Here is a 24,489-nt window from a genome sequence, read left to right as displayed (position 1 = left end):
GCTCGGTGTGAAAAGCGGTCTTGAAGATGTCGCCTTTGAATACCCATACTTGATGGTATCCACTCTTGAGATCGACCTTGCTGAAAACCTTTGCCCCATTGAGCCTATCTAGGATATACTCAATGTGAGGCATCGGAAACTTGTTCTTGACGGTCATCTTGTTTAATGCCCTGTAATCAACACACAAATGAAACGAACCATCCTTCTTGCGAACAAACAAAATAGGAGCAACAAAAGGACTTACACTAGGACGTATGAATCCTCTAGCCACCAACTCCGTGAGTTGTCACTCTAACTCTTCCTCATGTGTCTTGTTCAAACGATAGGGAGCCTTACTGACTGGCTGTGCCCCTTCCATAAGCTCGATGCGATGGTCCTCCGGCCACTCGTGTGGGAGACGAGGTGGAAGATCATCCTGCAAAAAGAGATGTTTAAACTTGGTGAAAAAATCTGAATACTTAGCTGGAGAATGCTCTGGGAAACTGGAGCAGCATAAATGAATGTCACTTGTGCTCCTTGTCGTAGTTCACGTTTTATCTACACATGAGAGATGAGAGGCAAAGAATGCAAGCCCTCTTCAGCACGAATGACGAGGGGAGAGTCAGTTTTGGCATTTAATGTGAGAGTGTTAGCCTCCCAATCAATGAGAGGGTTATGCTCACGAAACCATCTTATGCCCAAAAGCATATCACATCCTGAGAGAGGAGACACAAGAAATTTCCGATGGAAGCAGCTTGTTGAACGGTAAACATCACATCAAGGCACTCTTTCGTGATGAGTAAGTCCATACCAGGAGCGAAGCCAAAAACCTCGAGAGGAGATTTCTGACTAACCTCTAGGCGGGCTCTCTCAACAAGAGAGGCACTAATCACATCATGCATACTGTCTGGATCAAACAATATGATAAAACGCTGACCCTTTACATGACCATAACACTTCATGAGAGACTCATCAATGTGTGTTTCAAAGACATGAGAAGATTCAGCTTGATTCTCTAAGGTGCTTGTGGTTGCTGTGGGTGCCTTTGGTTCTTTAGGTGGGGCTATCTTAGGACAAGCCTTCTTAATTTGACCCTTGCCATGACATTGAAAACATCTACCTTCCTTAGCATAAATCACTTGTTCTTCAGCCTTGATGTATCCTCCTACAATTCCTTGTGCATCTTTTTCATGTGGGGTTAGCTTAGGTTTTGCAGGTGCTTTAGCTTTACCCTTAGATTCATTGTTAGAGTTCTTTTCCGAGGAATTAGAGGAAGAAGGGCTAGAAGAGTTAGCATTCTTACCATTCTTATCGTTCTTACCATTCTACGTGTTCTGAGCATTCTAAGGGGTTCCTTGAGAAGTCTTGTTTTCCTTAGGCTTTCCCTTGTTGTGCTTTATCTCCTGTGCAAGAGCAATCGCTATTGCCTTGTTGAGATCGATTGGATCAAGTACCTCCACATCATACTTGATATACTCGTCCAATCCATAAAGGAATGCCTCCTTGCGCTCCGCATCCGATTTGCGTAATTGAGTGCCGAGCTGCAAAACACGATTAGAGAAAGACATAACCGGCATACCATTTTGCTTGAGAGCGTGCCAATCATCCTTCAATCGTGCTAGATACTGAGGTGGCATAAACCGCGCCTTGAGCTTGTCTTGGAAATCAGCCCAATTGAAGGAAAGGGGCGTCAATTCGTTGGCTTCCTCTAGGTGCGCGGCTAACTGTGCCTCTTGCCATGCGTGGTACCAATTGATGGCATCACCGGCAAGGTACATAGCTGCCGTCAAGACTTTGCTATTTTTTGTCTTCTTAGTTGTCGCAAAATAAGCATTAAATTGATGCAACCAAGAATGAATAACCGTAGCATCCATCTTACCATCATACTTACTGAAAGTCAACTTCTCTGTGACTGGGTTGTTGGAATCCGCATCGTGGCTTGCGCCACTTGAGAAACTCCCACGATCTTTGGCTGGTTCAGACTTCGAGGCAAGTACTTGTCGAACCAATCCTTGAGTGTGGAGGTCTCGTTGAGCCTCACGCTCGGCCTCCAAGGTTGCTCTTTGAACCTCACGATCGGCCTCCAAGGCCGCTCGTCTTGCTTTGGCTTCCTCCTTTTTTAATGCTTTTCTATCTTTTCTTTCGTCGTGCTCGCGTTCCAAAGCAATGCGAGTCACTTCTTGTTGTGTCAGTGTAACGCGAGTCGCTTCTTGTTGTGCCAGTGCAACGTGAGCCGCTTCGCGGTTCGCTTCTTGTTGTTGTGCCATCATGTTCATCATCGACTTGACCATCGCCTCCATAGGATTTGGTACGATTCATGGCGTAGATGGAGAAGGGGGAGGGTCGAGAAAAACTCCTGGTGGGAAAAACTCCTCTTCGCCACTCCCATGCTTATCACCTGTGTGTGAAGTATCCATTCCGCTTCGGGTGATGACCATGCACTGTGATCTTGGGTTCTTAAGTTCACGAGGAACTTGGGTTCTTGTGGGTCTTGGGTTCTTGGGTTCTTGAGGGTCTTGAGGTCTTGAGGTTCTTGAGGGTCTTCTTTTGCTTGCAATCTGTGTTCGAGAAGGATCTTCTCTTCACCCGAATTGTGCTCTTTTTCGCGGGCGCACCCCTTGGCGGCCTTGCGGTCACACCAAGGTTGCTTTTTCCCACCTCAGGTCGATTGGCCGGCCGCTAAGTGCACGGTCCGCTCTCAATGAGTGAAAAGAGGCACAAGGGGAGACTGGACAAGCCCTTCTTTCTTGGGATTGCTATCACTCTTCAAAAACACGATTAGGAATCGACACGCCCAAGCGAACTTGGGTTCGTGCGACCACAACAAGCAAAAAAAAAGTCTTGTGATTCTTGTGGTTCTTTCCTTGAGTGATACAAAACATTGCCAAAGCTCTAATACCAATGTAAGGTGCAACGGAATGAATGTTGTTCTTTCTCAAGATGAGTGTTCCATAATGTGCTCAAGGTTCCTTTTTGTTCTTATGGAAGGGAGAGCTGTCCATTCTTAATGAGAGAGTGCTATGATCATAAACAAAGTGAATGGACACTGTGCATGCAAGTGTATGAGACTGAGAGATAGAGAGAGAAGAGAAATACGACAACAAGACGGTTGTAAAACCCTCTTCCGAAGGGCCCACTCTCGTCGGCGAGAGTGGTCTACTATTGATTGCACACACAGTGTCCATTCACTTTGTTTATGATCATAGCACTCTCTTATTAAGAACGGAAGGCTCTCCCTTCCATCAGAACAAAAAGGAACCTTGAGCACAACATGGAACACTCATCTTGAGAAAGAACAACATTCATTCCGTTGCACCTTACAAGATTGCCTAGATTTTGTGGTTGGAGCTTCTTTTGTTGTTTCATCGTTGTCACTAGGCTTGGTGACGCTTAAACACAGACATAGTCAGCTCTTTCAGACTCCACTTACTCTACTATCTAGTGCTTTGCGTATCCGCAATCCATTGACACCCTAGAGAGCTAGCCATCTCTTAGGCATAATTCAATACTCATTATGGCAATGATTATATCTTCCTTCAAGAAGTTGTTATCTAACAATGCGGAATTAGAAGAAACAAATCCATTTGGAAAATGGAGTTTACCAAAGGTTTCTACTTCTCAAGTGTACAAACATAACAAAGTATTTGCCCTCTCTTCTAATACACTGTATCATGAAACCCATGGAAAGTTAACAATTAGGGATAGTGATCCCAATAATCACATAATCCACTTCTTTGAGGAACTTGTCAAGTCTAGAAACAAAGCATTGAGAAAAGGTCATCAATTTGTGCATAGTGGATATATAGATGTTGGTATAATACCTTTGTCTTAATGTTTCATGCATTGGAGCCTTGTTAAATACTAGGCACAAAAATCTTCTTGATCAAACCATCAGCATTCTACAAGGAAGCCCATCCAACGTTCCTATATACATTAAATGGTTTCCAAACTTCCCTTGCAGCCTTACTGATAAATATTTTGATGAAGTCATTTCTCTGTTGATCAAAACTAATGGCCTAGATCTTAAACATAATTTAGGTCATTTGCAAATAGCTTATCGAATGATCATTAGAACTATCAACACCTGTCTTCCCTCTGTTTATAAATCTAGCTACCTGAGAGAAGATGCATCTTAGACCAAAGGACAAAATATTGTTATGAAAGTGGATGACACCACTCAGGGAACATCGTTTGAAATGGTGAGCTGGCAAGAAGTGGAGTTTCCCTCCGAATGGAAACTAGATATTTCTAAACCCTGTTAAATGAAGTTCAGCAACCAGTGCCGTTGAACATTCAGCGGTTTGGATCCACTGATCAAGATAAGTTCCTAAGTCGATCTAGATCTAAGAAAGAAATTACTTCTGTCTTGGCAAAACCCGTCTACCAGATGCAATTCATTGAACGTGATTCTCGGGCCTCCAGTTATTCTTCTGCCTCAACCTCTCATCGGCGACAGAATCCTCCACCTCTGGCTTGCATACATCCAAAAACTTACAAAAATTATGAAGGGTTGTCTAGATACAAACTCTGCAGTAAAATCATTGCATCTAAGTTTGTTGCTAATGGCATTGATCTCTTGACCAAGACAACTATTGAAGAAAAGGAGCTTTTTTATAACCTTCCCTATATTCTATCAGTGCCAAATACACGTCTTCAACCTTTGGAGTCCACCTCCAACTGGCATACCAATGCCTTAAAGAACTCGCTGCACTCCAATATCAGGTGTTATCCAAACTATCTCTTCTTTGTCAGTCTCCTACTCCGACGGGGGGTATTTCCTCTTGATAACAAGGGTAAAGAAAAAATCATTGAGGAACAACAAAGAGAATTTACAGCAGGTAATCAATTTTGTTGGTAGCCCTAATCATAAAGATTTCCCAAGGATGTTCTCGACTGTCCTTCACGAATCAGTGATTGAGTCAGTAACACACTTTCCACCCGACATGTCCCCCTTTGCCTACCCATTGATGAGTTATATCTTGGACCTCTGAGGAAACCTTCCACTGTGCTTTTTCCTGGTGAACTAATCCCCCTAGTAATGACCTGACAGGCACTTGGAAGCTCTTTCATGTGATCGTATGCTCATAAGACTATGCAAATGTGTGGGTTTGACATGCTTATCCTGATTGTTTGAAAACTATCTCTTGTCAAGTTGCCTAGCAGATTCTTATGCAAGTTTTTCCCATTGCTCTTTTGACTTTCCTAGTACAAATGACAGTTGAGACCGATGGCATCTAATTCCTATCTTGATAATCTTGTTATATTTTTTGGAGCAATAATTTACAAACTTGCAGCTTGTAATTTCTTAGGTTGTTCTTGCTTGTGGAAGACGGCTCGAGTATGAGGTAAATGGTGTTGAGGAGGAAGAGGCAGGCTTTGTTACTGTCGTACGTCATAACTTGGCGGGCTCGCCCCAGGGCAGGGCTACTGCACTCTTGAATTGGAAGACAGGGACTATGGAGGTAATCTCTTGCCTTGGATGATTCTGTAGCCCATGTCCCACTGAAGCCTTGAATTTTGTTGTTCCCACGAGTTCTGGTTCATGCAGGTGTCAGCTGAAGAAAATGTTGCTTTTGTACTATTGCTGTCAAATGTTATCGCACTTTCTGTGTTAGACATGAAGGGTCTAGAGACCACAGCTAGGCTGAGAAAGAAAAGTGCGAAAAAAAAGAAAAGCCGATTGTCAGACGAATGGGGTGGGTTTTTTTTGTTGATTTGCATTTCATAAAGTGTTTGTGGTAGTGTATTTTTCTTCTGGTAAGGCGAAAACGTACTTGGTAAAGAACTCACATTGTAAGGTTTTCTTTTTTATGCTAACTAGGCTCTATCATCTTTGAGGATATGTGTGCTTCAACATCACGAAAAAGGTTGCCTTACCAGTATTGGTGGAAAGCTTCACCAAAGAGAGGGGCGCCAAGCTCACTTGGGGGAAATTGGATAAAAGAGAACAGTACAAGTACCATGTTTAGAGGAAAAATTGAATTGAAGAGTCAAGCAAAGATTGCATATCAAGTGGTTGTGCCACTCGGGTTACTTTTTCAAGAGATGTTAGAAGAAACAAATCCATTTGGAAAATGGAGTTTACCAAAGGTTTCTACTTCTCAAGTGTACAAACATAACAAAGTATTTGCCCTCTCTTCTAATACACTGTATCATGAAACCCATGGAAAGTTAACAATTAGGGATAGTGATCCCAATAATCACATAATCCACTTCTTTGAGGAACTTGTCAAGTCTAGAAACAAAGCATTGAGAAAAGGTCATCAATTTGTGCATAGTGGATATATAGATGTTGGTATAATACCTTTGTCTTAATGTTTCATGCATTGGAGCCTTGTTAAATACTAGGCACAAAAATCTTCTTGATCAAACCATCAGCATTCTACAAGGAAGCCCATCCAACGTTCCTATATACATTAAATGGTTTCCAAACTTCCCTTGCAGCCTTACTGATAAATATTTTGATGAAGTCATTTCTCTGTTGATCAAAACTAATGGCCTAGATCTTAAACATAATTCAGGTCATTTGCAAATAGCTTATCGAATGATCATTAGAACTATCAACACCTGTCTTCCCTCTGTTTATAAATCTAGCTACCTGAGAGAAGATGCATCTTAGACCAAAGGACAAAATATTGTTATGAAAGTGGATGACACCACTCAGGGAACATCGTTTGAAATGGTGAGCTGGCAAGAAGTGGAGTTTCCCTCCGAATGGAAACTAGATATTTCTAAACCCTGTTAAATGAAGTTCAGCAACCAGTGCCGTTGAACATTCAGCGGTTTGGATCCACTGATCAAGATAAGTTCCTAAGTCGATCTAGATCTAAGAAAGAAATTACTTCTGTCTTGGCAAAACCCGTCTACCAGATGCAATTCATTGAACGTGATTCTCGGGCCTCCAGTTATTCTTCTGCCTCAACCTCTCATCGGCGACAGAATCCTCCACCTCTGGCTTGCATACATCCAAAAACTTACAAAAATTATGAAGGGTTGTCTAGATACAAACTCTGCAGTAAAATCATTGCATCTAAGTTTGTTGCTAATGGCATTGATCTCTTGACCAAGACAACTATTGAAGAAAAGGAGCTTTTTTATAACCTTCCCTATATTCTATCAGTGCCAAATACACGTCTTCAACCTTTGGAGTCCACCTCCAACTGGCATACCAATGCCTTAAAGAACTCGCTGCACTCCAATATCAGGTGTTATCCAAACTATCTCTTCTTTGTCAGTCTCCTACTCCGACGGGGGGTATTTCCTCTTGATAACAAGGGTAAAGAAAAAATCATTGAGGAACAACAAAGAGAATTTACAGCAGGTAATCAATTTTGTTGGTAGCCCTAATCATAAAGATTTCCCAAGGATGTTCTCGACTGTCCTTCACGAATCAGTGATTGAGTCAGTAACACACTTTCCACCCGACATGTCCCCCTTTGCAGATGAAGATGTTCAAGATGGATATAATCCCTATCAAAGATGGGGAGTAAATGCTCAGGTGCAAGATTGGCAGCAACGACAACAAATGGGTGAAGTAGTTAGAACAATTTTACCCGAAGATTCTGACTGGATTGTATTTCAAGATGATAGATGTGTGAAATATGAAGAAGAAGATCTTGATGAATTAGATATCTTCCTTCCTCAGATATTTTCAGCCCTTGAGTAACCCTTTGATGGAGAGTCAAATATCAGCAGTGAAGAACAAGTCAGAAAGGTGAATCCAATTAAAATGGAAAGAGACGAGATAAAAGTTGAAACACCCTCATCCTCTTTTGCAACAACTTTTAAAGGTGTTACAAAGATTGGAGATATGACTATTCTTGATGTTGATGGGCTTACTCAGGAACAGGTATGGCAAGTTTTTGAGTTTATCTACAAGTCTGCTCATTATGGAATCCACTATAAAGATCTTACCCTAAGACAATCAGTGTCGATGATAATAGCTGGATTTCAAGGTATGCTGCGGGCCTAGTGGGATCACCTAAGCACAGACAGCAAGGCTTACATTATGCAAGGAGGACCAGAAGGCCGTGAAAATTTCAATAATGTAATTTCACTATTCTTTGCAGCATTGTTTATGCAATCCTTGGTCAACCAACAAAATCTAGGAACGAAACAAAGAGGCATGTTTTCGAAGCAAACTATGTGATTTTACTCAGATTAAGAAATACCAACAACATTTGATACATCTCATGTATCAATTTCTAGGAGGGTATTTCAAAGCTGAATATAAAAAATATTATATCAATTCATTCCCTGAGTCATTTGCAAATCTAGTAAAAGAAAGAATCAAAGTAGCGGGTTTGCACCTTGATGAAAATATATCTCTAGCAAAAATCAATTCTTTTGTGGATAAAGTTACTGACATTGAATGTGGTAGGATAAGGATGGAAAAGGAAATCAAGCAGGTAAGGGGATTTAACTTCAGTTTTTGTGATAAAGAAACTAAGGCTAAGTCTTTTGGATGTAGAGACAAAACAAAGTGCGACTACAAAATCAAACATCACAAAAACAAGTATGGTAAGAAATTCATTAAAGTAGCCAGAAGGAAAAGAAAACTCAGCAAAGAAGAAAGAAAGCAGGTGAGATGTTACATTTGTAACAAACTAGGGCATATCGCTCTAGAATGCCCTCAACGAAAGAAAATTTTTGGAAATGTAGTACTTAGGGATAATTATGAATATGAAGTAATCTACTGCAATGTTCTGCAAACTAAAGATATCCCTGCTGCTGAGTATACTGAATATGATTATGATGAAGAACAGTCATTTCTACAAATGAATCAATTTCGGGTGATCATTTTGAAGGACCATCATTTTGAAGGACCAGAATTTTCTAATGATAGTCAACCAAGGATTAACAACATGGTGAGAAAACCTTTTTCCTTTCCTAAGCAAAAAAGGTATGTTTTTCCTAGTTCTGAGTCTAGCCCCAGTTCTTCTGACGAGACAGAATTTTGGAAAAGCCAACAACCACCACTAAAGCTAAATCTCTCAAGAAAGGAGCAGCAGAGGTATACTCCTTTGTCCTTATTTAGAAATATGGTAGAACATGCCACTTCTATTACTCAGCAAGACGAATGGAAGAGATTTATGCATCCAGGGTTGCGAACTTCACAGCCCTTACCGCCCTATCATCAAGCTGAAGAAGGTTTTTGGAAACCAAATGAGAGATAGAATCAGGCTTCAACTTCACATTGTCACTCTATGAATCAGGCAAAAGGAAAAACCCTACCTAGAGTTTTGGAAATATTGTGTAAAATTTAGCTCCATTTTTAAAATTTTACCCTTTAAAAAGTGTAAAAAGGCATGCTTCTATTTGCGATAGGAGACACCCCCAAGGAATGTAAAAAGTCAACGCGCTAGCGGGGATGCAACATGAGATCCAAGGGTTACGATTCATTTTCGCATGCACTAGCCACAAAACCACCAAAACTCTGTTGTTCTGTATTGGAGCTTTTTTGTATATAAATTGGGGGTCTTCGGGTGGACCTGGTTCTTTTTTGGGTGTTTTACCCTACTTAAGGCAGCCTTGCCCAATGCATTTTCAAATAGCCAAGAGCCTAGACGGGGAGAGTCTAGAGCTTGCAATTGGTCCACACTTCACCAAATAGACCATTTAAGACTAATGCTGCCCTTACATTTGGCTCTCAGATAGGTTTTCAAAATCATCATCTTTGCATTCAAAGTAGCAATTGGTTTACACTTTACCAAATACAACACTTAATAATAGAGCTTCCCTTACATTTGAACCACAAAAAATTTTGAACTAGCATCACCTTAGCATTGCAAGAAAGCCAAAACACAGATAAAAAAGTTTCTATTTCACTAGCACTTTGCCTAGAGGTCACTTTGAAAAGGGAGCATTACTGAGTACAATGCAACAAAACATGTAGGAAAGCAAGTGGACTCAAGTTGTCATAAAAGAACTTCTTTGCAAGAGGGCTCCTTAGATCATGCTTTGCATCGCCATCTAAACCCTTCCTTGCCACTCCTTATCATTGCTCACATTATGGTTGCAAGTGCTCACCCTTGCCCTATCTGTTGCCTTAAGTGAACAACCTCTAAGTTCTGACACAGTTTTCTTAAAGCATGTATGGTAGCATTCGACTCACTTTACTAAGCTCTATCTAATTCTTACTTTTAAAGGAAATAGGTGTATCATCATGTAGTACAACACCTCCTATAGCTCAATAACTAACATCAAATCCACCACCAATGTTTTATGTGGATCCACATTAGCTAGACTCGAGCCATAGATAAAGGTAACTTAATATTTTCAAAGCTATGTTTTTGCTCTATGCAAGTAAATGCTCAACCTTGAGCTTTCCTTAAATTAGTTGTGGGTATTGCAATCTCATCATATTTCTTACTAGAATCATAGCAATATCCAATCATACCAAAGAAAGCATGCAATTACTCCATATTCTTGTGGTGAGACCATAATTGATTGCCTAAACCTTATTAGGAACCATCTTGTTCTAGCGTTGAGGATGACATGATGCAGGTATTAGATTTTTGTTTGTAAGAACTCACACTTATTGTTCTTATCATTAAGTATGTTCCCATAGCAAACCGCATACTATTTTGAAATAAGTTAAGTGGCTCCTCTCAATATATAAGAATGTCATTTAGGAAAGAAGATGACAAGCTTCCATAAGTAAGGTCGTAGAATACTTGGAGTAATTTGTAGTACGAAAATCACTAGTGAGAAGATATCCAAGAATCTCATCACGCCATGCTCGTGAAGATTTTTCCAACCCATAAGAGGCTTTATGTAGCCTAGATATATACTTGTAGTAGGAAAATCACTATTGAAAAGATACCCCAGAATCTCACCATGCCATGCTTGTGAGGATTTTTTCAACCCATATCAGGTTTCACGTAGCCTAGATACATACTTAGGGTGATTCTCATCTACAAGATTGGTTAATAAATCCATTTAGACCTCCTCTTGTACATAACCATGCAAGACAACATTATTCACTTGCATTTGTTTGCAAAAGAAAAATGTAGCTTTAGCTACTGCAATTACATGTCTAGTGGTTGCCAACTTAGTAATAAGAGCAAGTGTTTCCTCATATTTAATGCCACAAATATGATCATAACCTGTGGATACCAATTTACCATGTAGGTGCTTATGCCACATCCATTGGTTGTGCCTTACTATGTACTTGCCCTTTGGCAAAGGCACCAAATCTCATGTCTCATTCCCATACTCATGACCGTCTCCCAATTATCATTCCAATGGTCTCCATGGTGTATGACCATTGTGCATGCAGTATATGCATAATGATGCAACACATATAACTATCTGTCAAACTTTGCAGCAAATTCTTCACTCTTGTAGACTTGTTACAATAAAAAATTCCATAGGCTTCTTCACCTGAGGCATTTTCATGTTTGGAGTCTCAAGCTCATGCACAATCCTATGTAGTCAAGTGGCATTTAAATAATCCCTTTTCACACGTCACGAGTTAAATGCCCCCTTTTCCTTCATAACCTTTGTAACTTTTTTTCCAATTCACATTTTGAAAAATGCAATTTTGTAATATCTAAAACTTAAATTCCCATTTTGATAAAACTAACAAAATACACTTACATATGTAGAATGGACCCACCAAATTATGACTTGGTGGACTGCCCAAGTCATAATCAAAGCCATTGAACTCATCACCCTCAACAATTGAATGAACAATAGAAAGATCGTAAAACATAGAAATTACCTATATCACTTGGCTTCAAGAGGTATCTTTAAAAACCCATCTTCACACATGCTTCACCCTAAATTAGATGACCCCTCTCCTTCGTAAACCTATAACGTTTTCTCACATTTACATTTTGTGCCCCCCCTCCCCCGCCCCTTCTCCCACTGCATCTTCTTGTAAATGTAATTTTGTAACCTTTTGGAGTTTAAATATCCTTTTTGATGAGCTCACGTGATACACTTACATATTTAGAGTGGGCCTCCCAAGCTTTAACCATTCACCATGATTGGCCATGTAGCTCAAGGCAATAGAATCCACATACCACGTATCATGGCAACATCTCGACAAATAATGAGACAGAGTTCATGACACATGCTATAAAAAGAATAGCCTTATCATCGTTTTTTTCCTTGATATTATTTAACCTTTTTGCTAAATTTTTTTCCTTTTTTCATTTATTATTTTGCCTTTTGTAACAATAAATTATATGTCAAATCTTATCACAATGAAAATGACTGGATATACCCTCTTTCATAGACGGAGCCATCTCCTACAACTGTGTTTTCTCCATGTTTGGAGAGTAGTTTGTTGATTGCTATTTGAACTGCAATTGTATGATGATCCAATGTTATTTCCATGATACTCTCTTGCTATGCTTTACATGGAGCCGTTATGGATGTGTTGGATCCTTGGATCAATTTTTATCCTCTTCCATAGCTATTCCATTGAAGGACTTGGCTAATGACTCGTGTAGATATTACATCAGGATGTTGATTGTGCATATATTAGGGGCGTTGTTCTTTCGAGCAGTTCATTTGTCTCACCGTGTGATCCATCCATGCATATGAGATGGTGTACATCAATTGGTTATACAAATTCGGCTTTGATGGATTCTCCCAACTTTTCTATGTTGTTGTTGATCACGTGTAGGTGTTGGTGTCATTGGTTTCAGTCAACAGGGGAGGGGGATTCAGTCCTCCCATGTTACATATGTGCTTCTGTTTGTTCTACCTCTTGTAGGGGGGTGATTTTCAACAAAGTATACATATGCCAGTTTTGAGCTTCGTATACTACCAACCACTCGAGGAGGTATTCTTTAGAATAAATTCTCACCTCTCTCTTTTATCCTCTCTACCCTTGTTATCTGGCTAGTACATTCTTTCTAGGTTTATCCTCTCTAGAAATTACTAAAACAAATAGCTAGTATCCCAAGCACAATGCTGCACATGTAATGAAGTGAGAAACTCACTTTTAGTCTGTTAGACTCATTGTATGCATTTTCAAGTATCCAACACCTCGCGATAATAGGTACCTCCATTTCATAATTCTGGGAAGTGCATGTGAGCCGAATAGCACAAACACTTGCAATGCAAAACGTATGGTATGTATGGTTGTCCAGAGCACGTGTGATTTCTCAAGCCATGTAATGGAATTTGCCTTAATATGTGAGAGTAGCGGAATTAAATGAGAGTACTTTCAAGAAATGATTTTGTGAGCATAGCGGGTTGACATAATTGAAGATAGCAACATAATCATAGCAATTAGTTAACTTGGCATAGACAATACTTTTGCAAGAGAGAGAGTTTAGAGAACATGACAACAGTTGAGGACCGGATTTATGTGGAGCCGGTCCCCCCTCCAATAGGCATTTGTATTATGATTTCTCCCATAAAGAGAGACTTGTTACAATACGGTCTTTGTGTTCCTTGTGACCTAGGTGATGCCATGAAGATGGAAGGCTTCATGCATCACAAACATAACATAAAATTGAAGAAAGCTTTAACTATCCCAAGCCTCAGTCCCAAGACCTCAAACACCTTCGAAGGTGGAGAGGGCTAGCAGGAATGAGGGTAGGGAAGAGGAAGAAGAAACATTTCGTAGGAGAAAGAATTAGTTCCTCACTTATCATACTCTTGTTGCTAGCATACATAATAGCATAGTAATGAAGGAGAAGGAGATGGAAAGCTTAAGCATTGAAGCATGGATCTTGGTTGATTTGCACTCCATAGCCAAGAGTGTTGGTGTAGGCTCTCAACCTCTACTTGCTTCGAGAAGGAGAGGGAGCTCTTGCACTTTGCATAGTACACAATGAGAGTGCTTGTGAGTGTGTGTGGGTGAGTATACCCCCTAAGCACCCCCCTAGCTTGCTTGGGTCGACCCCCCCTTGTAGCTCATGCTTGAAGCTCATTGGACCCCTCCAGGCCTAGCCAATCACAAGCAGGAGCCATTACAAGCAACATGGGTAGCCTTGGGACAAGTGTCCCCCTTTCCCCTTTGAGATAGAGGACTTGATAAATGCAAAATCAATTAGATAATTCAAGTAATTTATCATTGGACCCCTTTGAAGCCTAGCCAATAGGCTTCAAGCAACACATGAAGGTAACATGGGTAGGGACCTGACATGTGTCCTTGCTGCCTCTTCAAGCTGGGGCTTCCCTTGTGAGTGTGAGTGTGTGTGTGTGTTCTCTCTCTCTAATCCCTAGGAAAAGGGCTCGCCCCCCCTCTTGTAGGGATGCTTTTGACTTTAGGAGCTCAAGCACCTTAGTCATTAAGCATGACAAAGCACTTGAAGTAGGGGGTGTTCCCACAAGCATCTCAGGCAAGCTTCTCAAGGCACCTCAAGCACCTTAATCATGCACCAAGTCAAGCACCTCAAGCATGGAGCGAGTCAAGCACCTCAAGCATCTTAATCAAGCACCTCAAGCATGACAAGCACCTCAAGCAGGACAAGCACCTCAAGCACGACAAGCACCTTGAGCTTGGGCCGGGTTCCCACCTCAAGCTCAACCCTAGCTTACCTAAGGTCAAAGGACTTTTACACACATTATTGGAGGTCTTCAATGAAGCTAACCCTAAGGTCTTATGCTCCATTGGTTAGCCTTGCTCTTGATAGACCATCTCCCATTTGGGCCCCTTTACTATTGGCCCCGTGTTGAGATAGATCTATAAGCACATATCTATATCTTAACACTTGTTCGCGTTTATTCTCCCACATTAAGTGATCAATTTAATATGAGAAAATCATTTGGGTTGGTTAGATATTAGATTTTATGACAAGCCACCATTAGATGCAGAGTTCTCTGTGGGTGGTTGGTCTGCTCTAGATTTTTTATACCTTCTCTGTTATAGACACTACCCTTGTCCCTTAGGTGTTACCATCATAGACCTCGGATTGCATGGGTGGAGTCAGTTGTCATTCTCATTGAGAGTGGATGTGTTGTAGCTAGATTCGTTTGATTCCATCTATTCGTTTGATTCGTTTGATGATAGTTGCAGAAGTTGGTTTCCGTTATGTTGCTGGTAATTGTTGATTGCATTAGTCTTGTGGGGTAGTTATTTGTCTTTCTATTGTATATGGATAGAGTTGTGAAGAATCAATTATGATAGTTGGATTTTCTTTACTTCCCTCTTGTTTTGTATAGAGTATTGTATTGTTTGGGACTCTACTACTACAACTTTTCCTTCTTGTGTGGCTCGTGCGGGGAGCATCTGATCTAAGGCGTTCTGCTAAGAAGTTTGTTGCATCTACTGGCTATATCCTAGGGGATAGAATCCGTTGCACATGCCACTGTATTCTGCAAACATAAAAAAAACACCCACTTCAAGGGTGTTTCTTCAAAAGTAAGTGTTTTGAATAGTTACCTACTAGAAAATATTAAAATTTGTTTAAGCAATCCAAGTCAGATGCCGAATCCATCAATTGCTTATCAGGTCAAGACAAATCGTATCAAAATACCATGAAAAGCAAATCCTTAAGAAGCCGACCTAAAATCTTTTGATAAGTTTTTTTTTTTTTAATACTCACAATAGTGAGTTGTATATAAGAATAACCAAAAAGGTTTACAACACCATCCAAGCTCAAAATGAGCCTTGGCATCCCACAATACATAGGTTGCCACATCAAAACACAGAAAACATCCCACCAAAAAATTGGCAAACCGTGCTGTCCAACGTCCAACAACCACGATTGTAGCCGGCTAACAGGGGAGCCATCCCAACAACCACCACATCCCAACATAAAAAAAGGTTTATACATCAAAAGATCATAAAGAGAACCAACCCAACTGCTACCCACAACCAACCCAACTGCTACCCACAACCAACCCAACTGCTACCAGAGGGCACCTTGTGCATCATTTTTTGAAAGGATCAATCCACCATTTAAACTCATCATCACCTTGTTTGGAAAGCTTTAAAAACAATAATTCTTATCGTGCACCCTTTTTTGAAAGGATCAATCCACCATTTTAAAACACCGTCACCTTGTTTGCAAAGCTTTAAAAACAATGAAAGGGAATGTCTTTATTTTAAATGTTTTTTGTTCTCTAAATAACCTTGCCCTTTTCATGAAAAAAAGGGGAGGTATCGGTAAGGCTTCACCCCTTTGGGGCAGGCCAAAAATTGGTCCAAATAAACTAAAGTGGTGCCAATTTTGGACCTATTACTATTATGTAGAATCTTAGAAGATGCCTTAAGTTTTATGGAAGAGAAAGAAAAGTCAAGTTTTCCTTGGAAATCAAAGTTAAATTTTTCTTGAAAGTTATACATTAGCCTGCTTCGTGGACCGGGAGCAAGGGAGGGCTTGCCTTGGTTTTGAGGGTTTGCACCAGCTTTGGCAAAGGAAGGGGGCCTCACAGGTAGTCCCCGACCGCTCTCACTCAGTATCAGGGGGTCACGGATGGCTCTGCATGTCGATCAGAGCGCCTTTGAAAGCGTGGTCTATGATCGATGGATAGGGGTGGTCTTTAGTGTGGACCCTTGGCTGCCTTGACTTGCAAAGGTATTCTCTCGCCATCTCAGATCTGGATTTTTTTGTGCTCGGGACTTAGTGGTGGCATGCTCCTGTTAGGGGTGAATCTGGCGTTACATGCTCTTATGCTACTGGTCAACATGGAGGTTCGGTCACTTTTGGTTGGGGGTTTGTTGCATGTTCTCTTGCTGTTGGTCTGTGCGGAGGTTTGGTTGGGACATGGTGCCGAAGGCGGATGGTATGATGCTGAGAGCATCATATAGGTCCGTGGCAACCCTAGGTACTTCTGCCCTGCTTATCGAAGTTGCTTGGCTCACCTGAATATCCTCGCTTTCGAGATGCAACATTTTCTGATGGTGCTTGCTAGAGGCATCGACGTGCGAAGCGGTTGGCATTTCATCGTTCTCGATTCCTAGTGTTGGATCTTCAAGTTTGCTCGAGTATGGTTGGTTCGGGTTTAAAGCCAATGTCTTTTGGTGGTGTGTTGCGAGTATGCAAGGGTGGGGTGAAAGACCCTCCTGGTTGGTGGCACTCCTACACACCTTCTTCAGGTTCTTTAGGTATTGTGTATGTTTCTGTATTAGCCCGATGTTGTTCCTGAATGGTTATTGTCTCTGTGTCATTTTATACGGGTTGGGCATCCTTGTGGACTTATTGTGATGGTAACGATGGTATTGGACCCCATGGCAAGGTTTTTGCATGGGCTATGTATGTTTTCTTTTTTAATGTAATCATCTCTCACATAATGTGTGAGATTGACAAAAATAAAAAATAAAAAAATTTGTTGGAGGTGCATTTAAAGGAAAGTCTACAAATTGATAAGTTTCATGAAACAAAAGGGAAGGGAAACTGATAAGTTTCATGAAACAAAAGGGAAGGGAGCAGGCAAAGAAAGGAAAAAAAAGGGGTTGGGTTTTGGGAGGTGGGGGGACCGGATGTTTTCAATTTTTTGTTTTTGATGCATAAAGCCATCCCACACACCATCATCCGCTTGTGGCCGAGTGGGTTAGCTTGACCCTTAGACACTCAACGCGATGGGTTCAAACGTGAGTAACGAAAAGTGATTTTGCTGTGGCCTTTGAAATGGAGAGTGGACGGAGATTCTTAGAGCATCTTGTGAAGATTTACACATAATGAAAACTGGAGTAGGCAGAATAGGAGACCTCTCTCAAACATGATAGTGAAACTTGTTATGCATTGCATGGATTCCTACACCCATTTAAGTACTTAATGGGCCACCCTAAGTGGAGAATCTCCTTGGATTCTCTCTCTCTTTTGACAATTTAATCATCCCCCTCTCTCCCCCGAGCACTATCTAAGACAGGGTCTTAATGACCCCCAACTGATGGGATCAACGATGGAAGACTTGTTGCGGGGATCTCGAGGAGAACGAACAATGGAGAAAAAAGTCTGTGCATTGAACCCCCCCCCCCCCCCCCGTGGGCCAGAGATCTAAACCCGAGACCTCTTGTTTGACAGCCCAAGCCCTAACCACTCGCTCGCGTGGGGTTGTTTGTCCCAAGGCGAAACCACTCTTTAATAAAGTGAACTCAAATAGGGGCAAAAGTAAACATGAACAAAAAAAATAAACGAAAATAAATTGAACGATGTCTAAGTTTCGTAGAAAAATGTGCTTCACTTCAATGTCGTAGATCTCATCGCTTATACTTCATATAATATCCCGTGTTAGATAGTGCCGAGGCTTTCCCTTCCCCTTCCCCCAACACACAAAACCCCACAAAAAAAAAAATCTAATAGAGTTTGGTGGTTGGTTTAATTAGTGCTAAGTTGACTTTTTAAAAAAAAAAGTTAGTGTTTAGACATGATACACTCGTAGACAAAAGAAGGTGAGAAACTCACAACGGCTTTCGTACACAAACACAATGAGAGAGAGAGTGAGAGAGAGAAACTTGTATTTTGTGTGTGTGACTCTGTATGAGAGAGAGAGACAACGACCAAGAGGAAGAAAAAGAGGAAGGCACCATCTAGAGAGAGAGAGAGAGAGAGAGAGAGAGAGATGAAGTGCAAGGAAAATTTATTTTTATTGTTATTTATTGATTTCAAAAAGGTTTTAGAATGATCTCGATTATTTAAGGAAAAGTTATATAAAGCATCTTTAGTTTTCTTTCCCGTTTCATTGCATATGTCTAATTTTAGGAAGGCCTTCACACTAACCTACCTCGTAGGATCAAGCACATAGGCTTGTAGGGCTAGCAAGGTGAGGAGCTCACGGGCCTGCTTGATGCCACATGCATGTAAGCATGTGTGCGTGTGTGAGAAAGAGAGAGAGAGAGAAAGGAGAGGGGGGGGGGGGGAGGGGGACAAAGAGAGTAAACTCAAGAGAGAAAGAGAGAGAAATTTCTAGGAAAAAGAAGGAACACAGAGAGAGAGAGAGAGAGAGGGGGATGCCGGAATCCCTCCGTGCTTAATAGATAGCATAGATTCTCGGTGCTATAGTTGTGTCTCAAGATTAAATAACACACAACATCAAAGGAAAGGTGGTGAGGGGATCCACGACTCACAAGTCACACACACGAAATCAATGCAATCGTAGTTGCATCTGTCACATCAAAGCTAAACCCGGTTAGAAATTAAACCCCCTAAACTTGGACAGAGCATGTTGGATCATAATAAAAGATTGTAAAAACATCATGGGCCCGGGTGAGGTTGCGGGTTCAAAACTGGTAGACCAAGCCTTTCAGATGTGTGCTGCCCAAGTTTAGCGCGCCTCAATTATTGCGCTGACCGTGTGGGTTTAGTCCGCCTTGGGATGCCGCCTTGGGATGGGTTTAGTCCGCCTTGAGATCCCGCCGTTCACTTCGGGGGTTTTCTCCTTCCCCATTGCGTGTTCTCAAATGACGGACATGCGTAGAAGTTAGAACCAGTGACGGCTGTATTGGCTCAGAATTGTACCGGCTTCCGTTTGGCAGGTCTCATCATCATGACTCGTGAAGCTGTTGTTTTATTCTGATTAAAGGTCATTTTGCGCTTGTTGCCTGTAGACTGCCTATGCACAGGATTGTGAGGGGATCTATGGACGCGTTTTGCTCCCAGCAGCTTCTTTCATTGACGCAGATGATGAGCGAGCTATGGAGAGCACCCGCAGGCTCTGGAAGGAGCGCTTCCCACATGAGCCCTACTTGCTTGATCTTACCCAATTTCAGTATGATCAGCAGTGGAAGCCTCCGAAACAAGGAGAACTTTCCAACTTCAAGTACAATCTACATGAAGCTGCTGCAAGGCAAAGTGCTTTCTATTACCAGGTACGTTGTCATATGAGAGAGAGAGAGAGAGAGAGAGAGAGAGAGAGAGTTGTTTTCTTGACCAGGTTTCCCGATCACACATGAAAGATGAGAAGTATCTAAGAGGTGCAGAGCAGAGATACAAGGGCTTCCTGCACTTGTATTCATTGACTCAGAACAAGTTGTTTCTGGTCCCTACTTACGACATAGACTTGCTGTGGCATGCCCATCAGCTCAATGTGAAGTGTTACACAGACGACATGAGGAGAATTTTAGACAGGTTATTACCTCATGACGACTCTGTCGCAGATAGAACACCCGGGAGCAGGCTGGAGAAGAGCTCCATTCTGACTCACAAGTTGTGGTTGGAAAGATATGGCAAGCCTTACATTCGAGAAGGTGCCATGTATAGAGGTGAGCCACCAGCCCCTGTTCCAATACCCCTACAAGGAGAAACGGTCACCTCATTACTACCAGATATTGGAGGTTCATTCAGATATACAACAAAAGAATCCCGTGAAGTGATGCAGGTTTGTTTTTGAGTCTAGTGATCTGTGGATACATGAGAGGTACCAGTGGTAGTTTTTTCATGGCTCAAAAGCATATTATCATAAGAATTTTTTACATGACCCCTAATTTTAGACACAGCTGATTGTGTCTGTGTTGGGCTGTAGATTACGTTGACCATTGTCAGAGCTCGAGATCTTCCGATGGTTGCAAGAAAGAGCAGTGTGGGTTCGTTTACGGATGGCAAACAAATGTCGCAATTTTCGAGCTGAGTCAAGTCAGCTGGACTGTGGATCAGTATGGAATTTTACATTGAGATTTGAAGCAGAGAGGACAACAGGGGGCTTGATATTAGAGGTGCTACAAAAGCATAACAATACAATCAAACAGAAGATCTCTGGTAGCAAGGTTCTAGGCAGAATGACGCTTCCTTGGGAGAGTCTAATGCAGTCATCGACCCTCTGCCTTGATGATTGGTTTGAGCTCGCATCAGAAACCCAATCAACAACCAAGAGCCTCTCAAGAATGGCACCTGCTCTGTCTTTGTTCATTTCTTTATCTTGGACTTCTCCTCGACTAGGGCCTCATTTGTTTCACATTATAGAGTCTGTCCCATCAAATAACAAGCTTTCCATGATTTCGAACAAATTAGCTGCAGAAGATGAATGCTGGATGACGAGGACCGTCCTTGATCAGGCTGACCGGGAAGTCTTTGTTATCCGAGCCAGGTACCTTGTGTATTATGATTTTTCTGCTGTCACTAGTGAAAGAAAATATCTGTATATGAGGTTGCACATAAAATAGACAAGGGTCTTAATCATGCCATGCGAATCTAAAGAGTATAATCACCTACTAGGTACAAGAAAGACCGTGGCTGCATACAAGTACACGAGGGGGGTTGGGTGAAGGAAAAATCCACCAAGAAAAGAATCCTATCAGGTAATGTCTCTAGAGGGCACTCCTTATGTATCTGGGACCTCCTTTCATCAGACTGTGTTACTGATAACATGATCAGCTGTACTGTACAGACAAAATAGCATTTTCTGCTCAGCAATGTGCCATTGAGAAGCAGGGAGTTGCAAATCATCGATCGTGGAGACTCTTTGATAGCAATGCAGAACTTAGTCTTGTTGTGCAAAGTGTGCCTGGTGATCGAGAATGCAGGAGAGGGCTTGTTCTTGAGCTAGAAGCTGACAATTTGCAAACACAAGTATGATAAATCCACATTTGTTGATGGTTAAATCTATGTAGTTCTGTTCCCAAATTGCCTGACAGGATTGTGCATTGCTTTTGAAGAAATTATGATGCAGTTGTCCAGCTCTAGTTTCGCATTGACTAGGTTTAATGGCTGTAGTAGGCATGCTCAAAAGCTCTTCAAATAGGAGGCAAAAGTGTTTGGGTATGTAGAAGATTTCGGATAATTTGATGTTGTTGGATGAACACCAGTGGCTCTATTTAGTGCCATCATTGAATCGGCACAAGTACCTGGATAGCTCTCTAAGTCAAGGGGAACAAGGATGCAGTGCCTACCCATTGATGAGTTATATCTTGGACCTCTGAGGAAACCTTCCACTGTGCTTTTTCCTGGTGAACTAATCCCCCTAGTAATGACCTGACAGGCACTTGGAAGCTCTTTCATGTGATCGTATGCTCATAAGACTATGCAAATGTGTGGGTTTGACATGCTTATCCTGATTGTTTGAAAACTATCTCTTGTCAAGTTGCCTAGCAGATTCTTATGCAAGTTTTTCCCATTGCTCTTTTGACTTTCCTAGTACAAATGACAGTTGAGACCGATGGCATCTAATTCCTATCTTGATAATCTTGTTATATTTTTTGGAGCAATAATTTACAAACTTGCAGCTTGTAATTTCTTAGGTTGTTCTTGCTTGTGGAAGACGGCTCGAGTATGAGGTAAATGGTGTTGAGGAGGAAGAGGCAGGCTTTGTTACTGTCGTACGTCATAACTTGGCGGGCTCGCCCCAGGGCAGGGCTACTGCACTCTTGAATTGGAAGACAGGGACTATGGAGGTAATCTCTTGCCTTGGATGATTCTGTAGCCCATGTCCCACTGAAGCCTTGAATTTTGTTGTTCCCACTAGTTCTGGTTCATGCAGGTGTCAGCTGAAGAAAATGTTGCTTTTGTACTATTGCTGTCAAATGTTATCGCACTTTCTGTGTTAGACATGAAGGGTCTAGAGACCACAGCTAGGCTGAGAAAGAAAAGTGCGAAAAAAAAGAAAAGCCGATTGTCAGACGAATGGGGTGGGTTTTTTTTGTTGATTTGCATTTCATAAAGTGTTTGTGGTATTGTATTTTTCTTCTGGTAAGGCGAAAACGTACTTGGTAAAGAACTCACATTGTAAGGTTTTCTTTTTTATGCTAACTAGGCTCTATCATCTTTGAGGATACGTGTGCTTCAACATCACGAAAAAGGTTGCCTTACCAGTATTGGTGGAAAGCTTCACCAAAGAGAGGGGCGCCAAGCTCACTTGAGGGAAATTGGATAAAAGAGAACAGTACAAGTACCATGTTTGGAGGAAAAATTGAATTGAAGAGTCAAGCAAAGATTGCATATCAACCTAAATCGTCGACCACCTCTGGGGCCACAAATCAAGATTACTTATTTGTGACTTTCCCAACTTCTGATTTGGGAGGTGGCAATGATGGAGGTGGGGGCGATGGTGGAGGTGGCGGTTGTGGAGGATGTGGAGGGTGTGGTGGTTGAACATCTGTCAATGCAACAGGAATGAGCTGTGGTTGGAGGCATACTGTCTTTCTTTGTTTATAGAAAATACAAGGTATTGGGATGTGTCAAGGCATCTTGTCTTTTCTTGTTGATATATGTCATCGTATGTGTAATTATGACGCAGTTGCAGAATGTGGAGGCTCCATTTGACAAAGATGGGTTCTGAGAATGTGCAAAGTCTCAAATGTGAAGGCTTAATAAGCAAAAAAGTTTGGAGAATCAATATATGCAAGGGACTTGTTATGATCCATGGACAACTTGAGGTCGAAATGGTTAAAATTAGATAGCAAGAATCTGGAGTGCTGCCCATTCTCTCTCTCCCCAAAAACATATTTCCATCGCATGTTATGCTGCACATCATGAAATCAAAACATTCTAGAAATGACAATCTTTAAATGGAGCCTTCCGAATTTTAGAAAAGTCAAAATTTAAGAGGTTTAAGTCAAGGAAATACAATATTTTAGCACCACTGTTTCTCTTGGTTCACACTTAAGGACATGCAAGCAGGGTAAAAGAGCCTCTGAAGAGACATGGTGATGTGGCTTATTGTTAGGTCTTAGCTATCTCAAATGCCTCAAAGGATATCTTTAAAAGAGCAACTAGGTAAAGTCTAATTGATGTCAACGAATGGTATTCTTTCTTTACTTCGTCTTCCAATGGTAAATCCAATGCAGTTATTCCTTATTAAATATGACTATATTTCAAAAATCCCACCTCTCCACTATTTTGGAATTGCTAGTTTCAAATTGCTAAACCACAAGCATTCTTGGATGAATTTCTTTCTCAAAACGTGGCGAAGAGATGAAATATGAGGTTCTCGGTTCAAGTCTGGGACATCTCTTATCTTTGTACATTGCACTAATAACATCTTTGTGTTGTGTGCTCTAAAGTTTCTCCTTCTCCAAGCTATGTGCGTGCTTCCGTTATCCTTCAACAATTGGTATCAAAGCATGCCTTAACCTTCATGAGGAGTGTTGCGAGCACCTACTCATCTCCAATTTTGTGATCACTTTAGTGGGCATTCCTAGGTCAACTAATACTTCAAGGTAGCACTTTGATCTAGCATCAAACATGTAATTTCATGTTTGTGTGTAGAATTCTTTACAAGTATCAATTCAATAGTATAGACACCTATTCAATCTTCTACAAGTTGTGCTATGTAGCATAGAGTGGTTTTGTGTAATTTCTTCTTCAAACATGTAATTTTTGCACCGAGTATAGGCAATGGCCATGGCTGACACCATTGATGTTTTTTGCATGTTTGTTGTTGAGGATAAATTGGGTGGAACAAATCACCCATTGTGGACATCTATGGTGCTTTGTACATAAATTGCCAAGGGCTTGGGGAACCGTATACATGAAACTGATGCATGTTTTATTGTGTTTATACCTGCAAATGAAAGCGTTGTAGAAGTAGGTATTATTGAGGATGTGGACGCTCTAGTCTTGCTACGACTACAAAAATCATAGGTTTAGCACTTTTAGTGTTGCACCCATATACTCTTCAGTTGACCCATTGGGATGGAAGAGATACTCAGGCGCATGCCTTGATAGC

The 24,489-nt window shown here is 41.3% G+C and overlaps 2 protein-coding genes across 2 annotated transcripts; both read left to right on the top strand.

Annotated features, from left to right (window-relative positions):
- The first annotated feature begins 19,144 nt into the window (after window positions 1-19,144).
- Window positions 19,145-20,917, top strand: LOC147437593 (glycine-rich domain-containing protein 1-like). Its single transcript, XM_086487113.1, has 4 exons — window positions 19,145-19,366; window positions 19,439-19,699; window positions 19,765-20,208; window positions 20,353-20,917. Exons 2-4 carry the CDS (start codon window positions 19,526-19,528, stop codon window positions 20,455-20,457), a joined length of 723 nt encoding a protein of 240 aa, XP_086343239.1. The 5' UTR covers window positions 19,145-19,366; window positions 19,439-19,525; the 3' UTR covers window positions 20,458-20,917.
- On the top strand, window positions 20,606-23,180 carry LOC147437592 (uncharacterized). The gene is made up of 5 exons (XM_086486582.1): window positions 20,606-20,941; window positions 21,201-21,395; window positions 22,064-22,216; window positions 22,303-22,450; window positions 22,576-23,180. Exons 1-5 carry the CDS (start codon window positions 20,606-20,608, stop codon window positions 22,911-22,913), a joined length of 1,170 nt encoding a protein of 389 aa, XP_086342708.1. The 3' UTR covers window positions 22,914-23,180.
- Window positions 23,181-24,489: the final 1,309 nt, after the last annotated feature.

This window comes from Adiantum capillus-veneris, chromosome 17 (assembly GCF_014529385.1).
Source record: "Adiantum capillus-veneris isolate H3 chromosome 17, ASM1452938v2, whole genome shotgun sequence".
NCBI lineage: Eukaryota > Viridiplantae > Streptophyta > Polypodiopsida > Polypodiales > Pteridaceae > Adiantum > Adiantum capillus-veneris.
This window is presented reverse-complemented; position numbering and strand designations above follow the sequence as displayed.